This window comes from Capricornis sumatraensis, chromosome 3 (assembly GCF_032405125.1).
Source record: "Capricornis sumatraensis isolate serow.1 chromosome 3, serow.2, whole genome shotgun sequence".
Taxonomy (NCBI): domain Eukaryota; kingdom Metazoa; phylum Chordata; class Mammalia; order Artiodactyla; family Bovidae; genus Capricornis; species Capricornis sumatraensis.
The window spans coordinates 147,874,746-147,891,123 of NC_091071.1; the positions used below are offsets into that span (position 1 = coordinate 147,874,746).

At 40.0% G+C, this 16,378-nt stretch overlaps 1 protein-coding gene across 17 annotated transcripts in view; it reads right to left on the reverse strand.

Moving 5' to 3' along the window:
- Positions 1 to 3,325: 3,325 nt before the first annotated feature.
- The window catches only part of FN1 (fibronectin 1), a 69,381-nt gene continuing 56,328 nt past the window's right edge, over positions 3,326 to 16,378 (reverse strand). For 4 of the 17 annotated variants that reach the window (XM_068969037.1, XM_068969030.1, XM_068969031.1 and 1 more), the window contains 10 exons: positions 16,103 to 16,282; positions 14,919 to 15,008; positions 13,680 to 13,964; positions 13,498 to 13,604; positions 12,274 to 12,412; positions 9,436 to 9,600; positions 7,480 to 7,605; positions 6,852 to 6,958; positions 4,397 to 4,507; positions 3,326 to 4,075 (listed from right to left, as the gene is read on the reverse strand). In XM_068969037.1, coding sequence (XP_068825138.1) covers positions 4,004 to 4,075; positions 4,397 to 4,507; positions 6,852 to 6,958; positions 7,480 to 7,605; positions 9,436 to 9,600; positions 12,274 to 12,412; positions 13,498 to 13,604; positions 13,680 to 13,964; positions 14,919 to 15,008; positions 16,103 to 16,282 — 1,382 coding nt within the window. In that variant the 3' untranslated portion in view covers positions 3,326 to 4,003. Of the gene's footprint in view, positions 4,076 to 4,396; positions 4,508 to 6,851; positions 6,959 to 7,479; positions 7,606 to 9,435; positions 9,601 to 12,273; positions 12,413 to 13,497; positions 13,965 to 14,918; positions 15,009 to 16,102; positions 16,283 to 16,378 lie in introns of all 17 variants that reach the window. The other 13 variants (XM_068969034.1, XM_068969025.1, XM_068969027.1 and 10 more) reach the window with 4 other exon arrangements.

Genomic DNA, 16,378 nt, shown 5'->3' on the forward strand with positions numbered 1-16,378 from the left:
ATACTCCTTAAAAATAACTTTCTTAGTCTGAAAAATCTAGGGCAATGTCATTTTTGTTCTGTACCTGCTTTGTCAACCTATGTGGTTATCTTTAAATGTCCCCAAACATGAGAAGTCCCAAGAGTGATTTTTTTTTAATGGTTGAAATGTTTCTAACTGAAAATGGGTTTTTTTAATTGGAACTTGCCACTTTTCCTACCACAGTAATGGGAGTTTACTGAATGGGAAGCAGTTTCAGCCTTAAATGTGCTGATGTGTTGGTGTTGTTTCTTAATCACTTTAATGAGTTTCATACAACTAGAAATGGAGTAGAATTTTCATTGGAAGTATAATTAAATGGAAAAGTCATTTCCTATACTTGTAATTCCCACCTGATCATTTCTTTATTCACCTCCACAGAATATCTGCCTTACAGGCTTCTGTCATCAGTTTTACTCACTCAGCCATATCTGAATTTTTGCGTCCCCATGGACGTAGCCCACCAGGCTTCTCTGTCCATGCAATTTCCAGGCAAGAATACTGGAATGGGTTGCCGTTTCCTTCTCCAGGGGATCTTCCTAACGCAGGGTTTGAACCCAGGTCTCCTGCATTGCAGGCAGGTTATTTTCTGTCTGAGCCACCAAGGAATGTAGTGATATTTTAATACCCATTAACTTGCATAATTCACTCAGGTCATTAAAGCTGAAAACAACAAAAATACATAATAAGTTTTCCTACAAATCAAGTGCAGCAAGACAAAGTATAACTTCAAAACTGCAGTTTTTCTAAGTCTGATATGTTTACGACTTTTATCTGATTTTGCTTGAATTGCCAATGTCTTGCCTATATCCAGATCAGCATTTTAATTATGCCTTTTCAATCTGACCTGCTTAAGACTGTTCTCAGGGACAACAGTAACATGAGTTAGTAAAAACTGTAAAAGATCTTTGGAAATGCTTGTGTTTGAATGATTTTGCTGAGAAGCAGTAAACAAGAAAGTTTTACCACTTTGCATTGTGATACCAACACATAAAAGGCCACTGATTTTGTTTAATTTGTTCTAATTATCTAAATGTAGTTACTGACTCACTATTGAAATAGCTTTGTTTGTAAGTTTGGTATATTGCTTTTGAGGATCTAGCAGGCATTTTGGAAAGGTGGTACTTTTTTTTACATTTTAAATGTGGAACTTGCAGGTTTTACAGTTCAGTGTGCAAGTTGTTGACAGGCTCACTATGTGTTTAATATAGTCCAGTTGGATTTACTTAAATGCACATTGGGGAAAATAGTTTTAGGCTTGTCATTAGACAAGTAGTTTAAAGCCAAGTCAGTCTCAACTTGTGTTTTTTTTTTGACCATGCCAAGAGGCATATCAGAGCTTAGTTCCCCAGCCAGGGACTGAACCTGCACCTCCCGCAGTGGGAGTGTGGGGTCTTAACCACTGCACAGCTAGGGAAGTCCTGCCTTTTTTTTTTTTTAAGTAATTTATCTATTTATTTTTGGCTGCACTCAGTCTTCCTAGTTGCAGAGAGTGGGGGGCTACTCTCTAGTTGAGGTGCTTGGGCTTCTCTCTGTGGTGGCTTCCCTTGTGGAGCACAGAGTTTAGGGTGCATGGGCTTCAGCAGTTGTGGCTCACAGGCTCAATAGTTGTGGTGTGGGGACTTCCTTGCTCTGCAGTATGTGGGATCTTCCTGGACCAGGAATCGAACCCATGTACCCTGCATTGCAAGGCAGATTCTCAGCCACTGGACGAGGGAAGCCTCCTCCTTACGTTTTTAAATGCAAAGACTTTTCAGCAGGATGGAGCTGGGGTGCAGACTTCCACTAGTATAATTCCTGGGCCTCTTTACCTTAAAGATGGAGGTAACAGCCACTTTCTCTTTAGTAAGTCTACAGTAGGGTTTCCCCTTACACTGTGAGTAGATTTGTACTGGGTCACATTCTCTCTCCATAAGCACTGATGACTCACGTTATGTGAGACAGTCACTTAGTATCACTGTGATCTGTTCTTCCTGAATAATTTTTCCTATCTTTCACATGTACAGTTCAGCTATCTTGGCAACTACTGGCTTGATAAAGCTGTACATTTAGTGATGTTAACAGAAGTGTGGGGTCTGTGTCCTGCTTAGGACTCATCTGGGCTGTAGTCTCTATAAGACCATAAGACCTCTCCCAAATGAGATGCTAAATGGCAAGGAACTTTGTAAACTGTACTATAAGCCTGTTCCAACATGAGGTTTTGGTTTTCTAAACAAATAAACCCTGAGAAAATCTCTTTCTGTATTTAGTCTTAATATTCATTGCCAGGTATTTCTTGAAATACTTTCTTTCATTGCACAATGGTGTATTAAAAAGTATTTTCCATGTCTTGTATATTATGAATTACTAATCTTTTACTGTTTACTAATTTATTTCCAGTGCTGCTGTTTTACTATTCTAAATGCTAGATATAATCTCAAAGTTTTGTGGGTTCCTCAAAGTTAAACTGAAAAGAAACAGCCTTTCCAGACCAGGACTACGCAAACTCTCTTCATCTGGGCACTTCAGGGTCAGCTGGCATTTATTAAGGCAAGTTGGACTGAGGTTATTACACCACAGTGCTTCCCTAAGATTAGACTCCTCTAGGCCATGTGATTTAAGTAGTTTGAATACCTCAGTCATCTTTCTTTCCCTTATATTCCCTCTTTGAATAGATGTGTATTTAATGAAGGACAGAAAGGAAGTGGGAAAGAGGAGAGAATTATAATGGTTAGAAAATAACAGTGAAAAGATTATTTCGATTATACTTCTGAAGAGCTGGCTAGCAAGTTAAATAAGTATTTGAATCCACCTAAATCTGATAAAGTGGAAAATATAAAATTATCTCCAACACTGGAAGAGACAAAAGGATAAGACCGAATCTAGGTTTAGGGACTGACAGACTTAGCAAAGCTTGTATTTAAATGACCAGAATGTATGAGACTGAAGCACTACCTACTGTGCTAACGAGGCACCTTAAATCACCAAAATTTAGAGCCATGTACATAGGTTTTCAAATGTTTGCTGAGTAACAAAGGAAAAAAAAACAGGCAGGCAGATTCTTTATCTTCCCCCTGAAGTTCTTTCCTTTCTTTTTGGCTGCATCGGGTCTTAGTTGCAGCATGCAGGATCTTTTGTTTCGGCACACAGGCTTAGTTGCCCCGTGGCATGTGGCCTCTTAGTTTCCCAACCAGGGATCAAACCTGTTTCCCTTGCATTGGAAGGCAGATTCTTAGCCACTAGACCACCAGGGAAATCCACCCCTGCTGCCCACCCCCAACCAATTTCTCTGTGTAAAAAAGAAGACACAATATTCAAGTTATGGAATGTAAATCTTTTATTAAACGGTTGTCTTTCCACAGTAGTAAAGCTTTGGCACATACAGTATAAAAAATAATCACCAACCATAATTAGACCAAATTCCTCTTATCAACTGCATACTAAGTGTCTTCAATACAATTTTTTTCCATATAAAAATACTGGGAAAAATTGATAAATAACAGGTAAGAAAAAGATATTTCTAGGCAATTATTAGAATCATTTGGAAAAAGTGAGTACTGTGGCTGTTCTGAATACCACAGTAAAAAGGACATGCTGTTCCTACAATATTGCGGGCCAGACAGTTAAGTGGAAGCAGAAGTGTTCAAGTAACTTTCCTACTTAAAATTTTGGTAATATCATTTCAAGACATTTTGTATCTTGGTTGGTGCATGTGCTTCCCTATGGATCCCAATCCAAATCACAAGTTAGAATCACTTCATTTAAAATACTGAGCGGCATCAAATATTTTGGAGAATAGATAACCTACTGCTCCCATGTATGAGAAAAGTCTCAAAACACTCCCAGGGTGATGCTTGGAGAAGCTGTGAGTTGAGCTGAAGCTGGAGAAGTTACTCCAGAGCAAAGGGCTTAAGAAAGAAACACACTAACATGGGGTCTGCTAACACCACTCCAGTTTGGATGGACCTTGGCAGAGATCCACGCTTGTTTCTCTGGGTTGGAAATATTACTCTCGGGAATCTTCTGTGTCAGCCTGTACATCCAAAGGCATGAAGCACTCAATTGGGCAGTTGACATTCTGTAAAAATAGAAGAGAGAAGACAAAAATCAACAGCAAATACTGTAAAGCCTACAGAAGAAAAAAGGGGAAGGGTGGCTTCTCTGACAATTACTTATAGATGGGAGAATACTTCTAGCTTTAAGCACTTAGCTATACACTGGGCAACAGGAGATGCTCAAGAGAACCCACACTGTGTTATAAAGATACAGTATTCTCCTCTTAGGTCATTTAAGTTTTTTAAAATGTTCATTTAGAAGAAAGGTACCTATAAAAAGAGATTGCCTACTATGTGCCCAATCGCCTTTTAAGGAGAAACATGCAGGGCACCAATGTACTTACAGTGTTTGTTCTCTGATGATATCTCTGAGAATACTGGTTGTAGGAGTGGGCAGTGGAGCCTTCGTTACCCGGTTCAGCCCCTGGTCTGCGGCAGTTGTCACAACGCCAGCCCTGAGAGAGCAGAGGCATTAAGTTAGAAGAGGTTTAGGATGACACAAGAACATCGCAACTTAGTGCTTGTGTCGAAGAAGAATTTCAGCACTCAAGCTGGCAGAATACACGCAGTTAACCATAAAGGAAGCACTGATGATGATTTCATGCATTTATAACTCAGAGAATACATTCTGGCTGGTTTCTCACCATTGTACAACTGCCTTTGTTTATGCTTTTCCTTTTTCCTGAAATGTCCCATAAACTCCCATGTATGCTAGGTCGCTTCAGTCGTGTCTGGCTCTTTGCGGCCCTATGGACTACAGCCGCCAGGCTCCTCTGTCCATGGGATTCTCCAGGCAAGAATACTGGAGAGGACTGCCATGTCCTTCTCCAGGGGATCTTCCCAACCCGGAGGTCGAATCCATGTCTCTCAAGTCTCCTGCGCTGGTAGGTGGGTTCTTTACCACTAGCACCACCTGGGAACCATCTGGCAGGGCTCATTCCACTCCTGACTTTCTTAATAAGCTTTCCACACTAGATGAAGGGAGAGGTTTTCCTAGAATCCTAGGGCATTTAAAAAGGACGTAAGATCACTTGGACAGACACCCTTATTTTACATATAAGGGTAAAGAGACCCAGAGAAATAACTGGCTGTGAGGAGCCTGAAAATCACACAGTGACCTGCCACCCAGCTGGGTGAATACCAGTCGTCATGGTCTTTCACTGGGAGGTCCTGGGACTTTCCAGTCAAGTGAGCCTCCTTTTGCCCTAAATTAACCTGACTTGGGCTTTTTTTCTTGTGACCCAAACAAACCTAAATAATACGATCACTTTCTTTTTTATATTGCCAGTTAAATATTTCAGACATATTTCTCCATTTAAAAGCATATTCCCATAATACATTACTGAGACAATACAGGTAAATACATATTATAGAATCAACGAATCTTGCTTTCATATAAATGATGTAATAATACCTACTCCTGTCTCTAGTGTTTCATTTAGCACTTTGCTTTAGAACAGGTGTCACACATGAAAGATTTTATGTGCATAAATCAAGAGGCAGAGAGTCTAAAGTGAGACCAAAACTGACTGTGCAACAAATTCACTTACCCATTTATTCACTGAGCACATGACTAGAAATGACTAGGTTCTGTGATCTTTATACGTGTTAACGAGAGACCAAGACGTCCCCCCCTACCCAACTACAAGTGGTGGGATGAGATCAGAGTAGCTTCTGGGGCTGCCCTCAGCCAGACTCCTGATGAACCTTCCCTGCTGCCAGTTTAATTTTCCTAAAAAAAAAAAAAACCCCATCTTCCATCACGTTCCCTTTCTTCTTGGGTACCTGCAACTGGCCAATACCAAAGGCATCAACTGCTGAGTCCTACCCAGGAGTGTGAGCATGTTCTTAAGGTACCAGAATTTGAAAAAGCTGTTGGGGAGGATATGTTTTCATTAAAAATAAAGGAATGTTACGTTCCGTTGCTTTTATGTAAGTTACAAAGGCATTTTATTTTGAGATTTCAAAGATGAGAGGAAAGAACAGGACTCTTTGGTTATACTGAAGTAAGACACAGATTAGAAATGGTTGAGAAGTACTGGCATAAATAATGGTCTTGCAAGGCCCTCCATAAGTGGCCCCCACTTCTTCCCATTTAATGTCTTACCACTGACAACAGGCAGAGGGTGATTTCCCCAGAGCCCACCTGTGCCAGCTCCTTGCCATCCCAGGAGGTGTGCTCTCTCTGCTTCCCTGCTGCCTCGACCACAATTTGCTCATCCTAAAGCCAGCCAGTTCATGATTCTTTTTTCCACCAAAACTTGCCTGCTGACATCCAGCCTACCTGGGAGCTGGATTTGTCAGACCCACTCAGAACCTGACTTACTCAGCCTGACTTGCAGTGTATGCTAATTTAATGCCTCCAACTGTATTGTTAAGATCCAGGACCATCTTTCACTCTTTTTATTTGTCCCATATTCCTGAGCACAACACCAGACCTATGGTAGGCATCTATTTGGGATTAAGAGAGGATATAAAGAAGTGATATTTTCTAATATCTGGGTATTACTCAGAATATTTAACAGCAGTGTCACGGGGCACCTGCCCATCAGAATGAAGCAGGAGGCCTAGTGCTCCCCAAACATTTAACACTTTAGTTGCTGAAGAATGGAGGCAGTCTGAGAATAGAAGGTGTGGGGGAGAGGCTGAGGTTGCCAAGAAAGGGGAGAACTGGAAAGGAGTATGCAGTAGTCTTACGTGCCAACAGGAAATGGGTACCCATAGGAAGTGTAACTCTTATTAGCACAGAAGCCTCCCCCCTTATCTAAATAGCAAGGAGCCTGGACTATCTGGTCTTACCCGCTGGCCTCCAAAGCATGTGCAGGAGCAAATGGCACCAAGATATTCCTTCTGCCACTGTTCTCCCACGTGGTAAGTCTTCCCATCGTCATAGCATGTGGCCTCATCTACACAGACACACAAGTCAGAAGTGTTTACAAGACCGGAAACAATAAAACAGACTTGATCCCTCTGTGAGGGTGGGTTCTGTTTCTTTCCTAAGTTTGTATCATCACAGCCCACCTTCCACGTGTTAATAGGAATCATCCGTACAAGAGGTACTGCTGTACAGATCTTAGGGCAGTATTTCCAAAGACCAGATATAATGAACTAGAAAAAGTTCAATGCCAAGACAGATCATATTTCAAAAGTTGAATCCAAAGACTTGTAAAGCTTTCTTGTAACATTTCACTGCAGATTATAGTCAAAATACTCAGGTCGGAGAAGTGCTAAAGTGCCCTACAATAACATTAAATCATGGCTCATTTTTGAAGCCTGTCTCTGCTTTCCCAAATCAGAAAATTAACAAACCCACTGTTCACTCCTCAAGAAGATCTAAAGTCAGTCATTTCCAGGGATGACAGTTACAGCTTAGTAATGAAAAGCGGGAGTGTTCAATAGGCACTAAAGATAATCTGTGGCAACGTACGAGGATCACACTTGAATTCTCCTTTCCCATTTCCAAGACACGTGCAGCTCATCATCTGGCCATTCTCCCCCTGACGATCCCACTTCTCTCCAATCTTGTAGTTCACTCCATTGTCATGGCACCATTCTGGGGGGTGGGGAAAATCAGAGGCAAGGAGTTATTGGCATTTCTGACTCACACGATGCTGAGTGAAATGGACATGCCCCCGGATTTTCAAAGCCCAGTATCTGGAAGGAGTAGTGAGGAAAGTTGAAGGTCACGATTCCTCTAACAAGCCACTTTTTTGGTTGGATTTTACAATTATTATCTTTGCAGCTTAGCATTTTCTTGGACATTTTAAGAACCAATTTATTCCATCATAATCATTTCACAAGAATACACAATGACCTTCATTTGACTTCTCCCTATTAAGATTTAACATTAGGAAGGCTAAACTAGGATTTGAGTAGATTTTTAGGAATAGATCATAGATGAAAAGTCACTTTCGCAGAGATCCTGGGTACAAAGTTCAATTAACCAAAAAACAAAGATCAATTGGCTTCTTGTAAATATGAAAAGTGAAAGAATAAGCCTAAATATCAAAATAAAAACAAAAATAATGATAAATCAATGGTTGTCATTCTTACAAGTAAAACTGGTTCCGAGGAATATCTAAAATTCACAGTTATATATTCTTTAACTTCTATACATAAAAGATAACTTTTTAATCTTCAAAGTTTATACTAAAAACAAACTTCAGAAGTTTGCATAACATACATGACTTCTATTTTATCAACAAATCAGTCATTCCGAAAACTTTAAAAATATTATTCAATAATTATGACAACAAGGAAAAAAGTATGTAAGGTGAGCCAAAGAATCACATAAATCAACTTATAGCTCTGCTCTCATAACTGCGCCTAAGTACTTACATAGATAATAAATACATAGACTTAAAAACAATTCAGTTTCAGAAATTAAAAACCACCTAATTGATACCAAGTGTTAAAACTTCCAACTCCTAAACAGCAGTACAACACTTATACTGCTCTTTCCATTTTCGAACGGTCAAGCATAGTAGTTCTGCATTGAAAAAATCAGTTGTTTTTATATTTGTTTGAATTAAACCATTTCAAATACATAAGTAAAATCCTCTGAAAATCTTTAAAAAGTCTATTATGTTTTATTTTTCTGAATACAATTTTTGTATATGTATGTAGGAGGCTTGTTATAAGGCATAATGGTTAACACCTATAAAAATAAACCAGTTTTCAATAATAATCACATCTCCTAAAAACAAAGACATAAATGCTAATACTAAATCTCAAAGCATGAAAGCAATTCCTAGAATTATTTTAACTAAAACATAATTTAAAATATTAAAATCTCTTTTAATTAAAAATATTTTTCAACTGAAGTTGATTCTTGACTATCTACAAATGGATCACCTTTACTCTCTAGATTACTTGGCAAGGTTCAAGCTATCCAGTGTGTGTATGTGTGTGTATGATATCTGTGTATGGGAGACGTGGAAGAGTTAAGTGTGTTTATATACTATGATATGTGTGTATCTGGTCTGAACTGAAACAGAGTGTTTGTGAGTATAAATGTTCATCTCTTACCATGCTAAACACCAAAGATTAAAAGAGATTTGAGGTTTCTTTGTGTCTCTGCTACTCTTCATTAGACTTGACTCATTAAACCTGACTGTATTCATTTAACAAGAAAACTTTAAAAATCATATTACCATTGCAAATTAATGTTTAATAGTCATATTGAAATACAATCTTTGAGATGAAGCCATATTCAACAAGTAAAATTTCCCATCATTTTTATATGATGCAAAATGTTACTTTGAGTCAAGCAATCTCCCTTCATTTGCTTCATGTTTGGAAGAGCCTTGTCTGCCAAACATGCTTCCTGGCATCCTGTGCGATTGCGTGGAACTGCAAGAGATGGACAAAGCAAGCTACTCACTAGATGAATCGCATCTGAAATGACCACTGCCAAAGCCTAAGCACTGGCACGAGAGTTTAAAGCCAGAATCAGACAATCGCTCCCACTCCTCTCCAACGGCATAATGAGAGACCGTGTAGGGGTCGAAGCAGGAGTCATCTGTGGGCTGACTCAGGCCCTGGTCAACTGCGTGAAGAAAGAGAGAAGGGAAGACATTTTATTATAGCTTTGGACCATAAGAAGAAAACCAGATTATCATATATGATGACTATTCTAAACCCAAAATCCCAGTAGCATTAAGAAGCACTCATGTTTCCATCAGTGCATCAGCTCCTCTAATGAACAATGCTTAGACTGTGCTGGTGGACACTTGCCATGGCCTCTTAAAAGGAGCCCATCTTTCATTTTTGCCCTCAGTTCTAAAAACAAAAAAACCACATCATTTCTGGTAAATATAATTCATAGAACATGGAACAGATCGTGAGGCAGTTAAGGACTTCATGGGGTGCAAAGGCTGGAAATTCCTCTCCATCAGTATCTGAGTGACCTTAAGCTTGTGAGGATAATAATAAAAATACTTCCTCCTGCTGAGGATCTTGTGAAGATCACATGCGATCATGAATTCCAGGTATTGGCCTATTGCCAACACTTAGAACATTCTCACCAAATAAAGAGTAATTATTAGAGGGCGCCTTTTGCTTTTAATGCAAAAGTCATAGCAATTTTATATACCATTAAAATGTAACCACATAAATGTGATACTCACTTTCACTGAATGTTTTGCATAATGCAAAAAGCCTAGATTTTGTACATTATGGTCATAATGGTCAGACTGCTTTACTTTATCAATAAACCCAACTGTTCCAAGTAAGAGGAAGTAGTGGAATATCAGTGACTTAGGAATCACTAATGGAATCTCTTCATGTTGTCTAAGATCTGGTCTTTTATGTTTTGTGAAAGCTGATTTTAAAATAATCTATACAAATAAAGCATGCTTCAATTCAGTCTGTAAAAATTAAATAAACTAACTTCTGTGGGACTTTGAATCCCACTGTGTACATTTCTTCTCACAGTGCAAAAATAAAAAACTCAAAAGCAATAATATTTGAAGTGCCTAATATTTTGAAAGGGATCAAACTGGAAGAAAATAAGAGTTTTGTCAAAACTAAGACATCTGAAACATCTCAGAGCTGGGAGAACCTGGTTAGAATGCAGAATATTGCTGTTGGTAATGAGTCGGAAGGAAAAATGGAAGGAATTTAAACTGCTAGGAGGGTTTCAATAACCCTCCTAAAAATAACCAGGAGTAAAGTTTTGGAGATGGAATCTTTTTAAAAAATGAGGAGGAAAAAGCACAAAGTCCTTTGTGCTCTTGAAAATTCCTCTCACATGGCATTCTACTAGCAAAACCACACGAAGCAAAGGTGCACATTAAATGGATATATAACTCAATAAGCATAAAATGATCCACCCCCCCTAAAAAAAAAACTCAACTGCAATTCATAGGAGTTTATATGTAAAAGAACACAGTCATCTGTCAAATGAGAAAGAAGGCTGAGGTTGAGGTTAAGTATCTGGCCATAGAAATAAAACCTATCACTGGGCGGATAGAATTTAGCACTTCCTGTTAATAGGGAATAGAGAACTCTCCGGTGGGAAGATTCACGGTTCTGATTATTCTCTATTTCATGTTTCTGGTGAATCTTTAGCTGTCGCAGTTTGAAAAGCCAGCTGACACACTACTGGTTTAAAAGGACTTTCTAGGGAATTCCCCAGTGGTCCAGCAGTTAGGCCTTGGCACTTTCACTGCCATGGCCTGGGTTCAATCCCTGGTCAGGGAACTAAGATCCTGCAAGCCACAAGGCATGGCCAAAAAACAAAAACAAACAAATATCCAGGTGCTATAAAGAAGAGTCAATGACCATTTAACCTCTATTGCAGTTTTGGGCTTCTATAGTCTTGAAATATGGGCTAGAATCTGCCTGCCAACACATGAGATGCAGGTTCAACCAATCCCTGAGTCAGGGCCCCTGGTGGAGGAAATGGCCGCCCACTGGAGTATTCTTGCCTGGGAAATCCCATGGACAGAGGAGCTTGATGGACTACAGTCCATGGGGTCACTAAGAGTCAGAAACAGGTGAGCGACCAAGCATATACATACAATCATGAAATAATGTGGGAATAAGGTAGCATTTTACATCAGGAACAAAACCCAGCAGGCACTGATATATGCAGATAAGGAATTTCCTTTACAGGTAATCACCAGGACTTCCCTGGTGGCTCAGATGGTAAAGAATCTGCCTGCAATATGGGAGACCTGGGTCCCAGGTTCAATCCCTGGGTTGGGAAGATTCCCTGGAGAGGGGAATGGCAACCCACTCCAGTATGCTTGCCTGGTGAATTCCATGGACAGAGGAGCCAGGTGGGCTATAGCCCATGGACTTGCAAAGAGTCAGACATGACTGAAGCAAGTAACCTTTTCACCTTCAATCCTTTCAGTACTTAAACATGACTCAGGAGCAGCAACCTAGTAAGATGAAGAGGGTCTGGGAACAGAGAACTGGAGACTTGTGTCCTGTATCACACCTGGCTGGAACTCAGAGTGTTGGACTAAACAATACTTGAAGTCCCTTCCAGGCCTATCACCACATCATGTTTGAGACTCTCTTTCTTATTCTTATGTATTTTCAAACATACTAGGATACTTTGAGGGGAAAAGGATGGAATTTAAAGTTGCTCATTTTCTTCATGGAATTATTTCCCAAAGTCAAAAGACAAAAAGAGGAAAAGAACAGTCACTTGAAGAAGCATCACTGGGCTGGTCCACAGTGTGCCCCAATAACCCGGACATTCACATACCAGAATTGCCCACGGTGACCACCTCCTCGCGAACCTTCTGCCTCTGCTGGTCTTTTACTGCCTCCACTATGATGTTGTAGGTGGCCCCCCTGGTAAGGCCCGTCAAGGTGGCACTAGCAGAGGTTCCAGGAACTCGGAACTGCAATGATTAGCATATCCAAAGTGGGGGACAAAGTGTTACAGTGAGGAATTGACACGACTTCCTCTGTTCTTTTCTCAATAACTCCTACTGTGTAAACAAGCAAAGGGAGACAAATACAAATGGAGAGTGCAAAGGTCCCAACTAACCAAGGAGAGAAATGGAATTTAAGTGAGGGGTCGTTTCTACCTGCCAGATTTTCCTGCCCCAAATCTACCCTGCATGCTCCATAGTTACCAGGAACCCTCACTAATTCTAGAGACAGCCTCCTCTTCGTTCTACTTAAGTTGCAAGTCTGGGCAAGCCCAGTGGCAGCCCTGGCCATCCCCCCTCACATAAAAGGGGGACACTGTGCTCTCTGGGAGACATTCATCCTACCCAAGTGGCATCTGACTCCAACATGGGGTCCTTCAAACACTTTGTCTGAGGGGCAAATCCTCAAACTCCTATTTCTAAGCTCAAAAGTCTTCAGTTTTTAAAATTCTGCCACTTTCTAAAACTAAGAAAACAGTAAAAACTGATATCAGCAAAACAAGAGAAATTTTAGTCAGCGAATCAATCACTTATAGGCACAGCTTCAGCCAAAGTCTTTCTCCTTTGACATATGGTAGAAAATGGGATTTGATTCTCCAAGGACAAACCATAATGATAGCATTTGAGCCCTTCCTAAACAAAAGTCAATTCAGGCAGGATCTCTCTCTCTCTTCTAAGATCATTTCTTTGTCTATATTACTGTGGAACCTCAAACAATTGAGAGTAACAGAAGTGATTTTATTCTCTCCACTAAATGAAAGCTAATGACACTCTCTGGTACATCTCTTAAAGTAGAGTCATCTTGAGATTAAAAAAAAAAAATCAGGACTTAAAGGGATAACTGTATACATAGAGCTGATTCACTTTGCTGTACAGCAGAAACTAATACAACACTGTATAGCAATTAAACTCCAATCAAAAAAACATCAAGACTTAATCACATTTCTAAGAGGTCCTAGAAGTAGGGTCACTGGACATCAGAGCTGGTCATTTCAGTAGCCTAGCTTACTTTTTCCCCAAGTGTCCCAGAAATAAAAGGAAACATGAGTTACCTGTAAGGGTTCTTCATCAATGCCAACTGGATGACATGAAATGATATACTCAGAGCTCTCCTGGAATGGGGTCCATGAGATGGTTGTCTGAGAGAGAGCTTCTTGTCCTGTAGAAGCATTTGGATTGAGTCCCACAGCATGAGGGTAGAGATGATGGTCTACGTCTCCCCTGGGGACATGACCAATTTGGATCTCCTCATTTACATTCGGCGGATACGGTCTTGGCCTATGCCTTACGGGGGTGGCCGTTGTGGGCGGTGTGGTTCGCCTAAAACCATGCTCCTCAAAGATCATTTGTTGCCCAAGACTGGGCTGCTGACCAGAAGTGCCGGGAAGCTGAATACCGTTTCCAGTGTCATACCCAGGGTTGGTGATGAAAGGGGTCTTTTGAACTGTGGAGGGAACATCCAAGATCTCTGGTCCATGAAGATTGGGGTGTGGAAGGGTTACCAGCTGGGGGAGCTCATCTAGCCAAGAGAGGTTAGAGCCAAAAAAGCAAAGCGTGTTAAGCTCCTGGAAGTAGCCTCAGGAAGTCATTATCAATTCAGGCAACAACGACTATTTTACAATCTGATCAAAGCTCCTGAAAAATTAGCAGTTCTTAAATCACGAAACACTTTTTTTCCCCAGAAAGAAATCTTTGTGATTTTTCTCAAAGTTTTCTTTATAGTTTAGAAGGAAAAAAAGTGTTAGTATGAATTTATCATACAAAGCTTTGAAACGCTAAGCCACATAAAAGCTGCCTCTGCTCGAATTAAGCCTAATGGAACTAAATTATGCAGGCTTTTTTCCCCTCTTTCTCACTTGAGAATCATGTTATAATGACTAGAATCTAGACTAATTATATCAGCATCTGAAGTATGAGAATATCAGAGGTTTGGTGCAGTAGTTTTTCATCGTTTGAAATGTTTAGAATAGGTTAAAACACATAACATAAAATTCATTTAAAAATTCTATCAGCATAAATAAAGCATTTTCTTCAAATTAAACTGAAATTGGATAAAAAGTAAGACATTATTTAGTTCAAGCCTCAGAAACCAAATAGTAAATGAAGACAAATGAGAAAGAGTTTTCTCTTCCCTCCCCACTTTTTATAAAAACACTTTTAACTCCAAAAGAATATACAGACGAACAGCAATGATCGAAACTTGGCTTTTACATTCTAATATCTGGTTTGAACTTTCTAAAGATGAATAAAAGGTCTTTATATTGACTGGCTAGGAAAAAAATGAAACTGAACTCTGCAGATGGTCAGGTCATTCTCGCTATCAAAAAGCACAACATACATGCTAGGCTGTTAGAGAAAAAAAAGTTCCATGAGAAATACATCAAAACCTGGAGCATTTTTGCACTGCAAGATAAATCGTCTGTAATTAGTTTTGTCATGGCCAGCTCCCCATTACCCAGAAGGTGCTTGTTACCTGTCTTTTTCCTCCCAATCAAAGGCTCACTCTTCTGATTGTTCTTGAGGGCAATGACTTGGATTGTGTACTCTGTTCCTGGTTCCAGACCTGATGGAAGGACAAATCATCACATTACATCTGTGGGCTCAGCTCATCAAATGGGAAGTTGATCTCTGAAGCAAGCATCCTCTCTTCAGCTGGTCGCTGGCCTCTTGAAAGGCAACGGAGACTTTGCTTTGCTTCTGTAAACACTCAAATACTCTGTATACAATGGGCACTTAGCAAATTAATTATCTTCCTATCAAATCTGACACCCGAATAAGCACTTTAACTTCTCTGGGGTATACTTTTAACATGTTGTCTCATCTGCTCTTTGAATTCAAGAAAACCTATCAGCATTGTACACTGCCAGTGAAATATACATTTAGGAGCGATCAATGCAGACTGCATACATGAATCTACTTAGTGCCTAGGCCAGACCGCTCTCAGCGGCAGGATCAATGAAAAGTCAGACTACAGAACGTGCTCTGCAGGAAAGAATGATCACTCTTTGTGTGGTCCTGGTAGGATGTATCCAAATCAACACCTTCCATATCTGATTCTGTTTTTCTAACTCCAAAGTTTCTAAAAAACAGTGTCTCCTGGTACCTGTGTGTTCTATAGGATATTTTAAGTCAAGATGATACCCTATACACATATAGTTTTAATTTCTTAGACAAAAATGATACCAGAGGCCTATGATCTCTTATTCCCATCCCAGGCATACTCTCCAGTATGAGAATCAATTTGCCTCGAGACCTATCCTGGGAAACTGGATAATGAAAGCCATGAGAGGTGGCACTCTGGCAAATCTTCCAGCTTATCTTTCTTTAGGTTGCTGAGTAAGAGAACAGTATCAGCATTTGGTACTTTGCTTTGAAAAATGTCTTTTTCTAGGAAGAACTGATATGTGTTTGGCAAACATACAGCAAATAAAAGGATTCCAGAATACGACAGTACTGAAGTTATTGCATTTTCATGAATTCATGACTTCTGAGATGTATTGTGCTTAACAGCTCCTGTGTAGACAATGCCCTCTGAAGTGATCAGAAATGGGCTTCTTGATCTGATGGTAGAGCACCAAAGACACAGCTGCAGTCTGCTAAGCACTTTGTGTGTCCCAAAGAGTAAAAAGGAAAATGGTAGAATGGATGCAGCAATACCAGTAATAGTAGCTTCTGTGACACCGGGGCGGGGCCGAGGGACCACTTCTCTAGGAGGGAACCCAGGCTTCTCATACTTGATGATGTAACCAGTAATCCTGGCACGGGGTGGCTGCCATGATACCAGCAGGGAGTTGGGTGTGGTGGCCAAGAAACGCAGGTTGGATGGTGCATCAATGGCTAAAAGAAAACAAAATTAGGTCTCTTTAAGAAAATGAACAACCATTTATTCATTCTCCTAGCCTTTAAAAATGGACTTGAGAGGATCTAAAAATT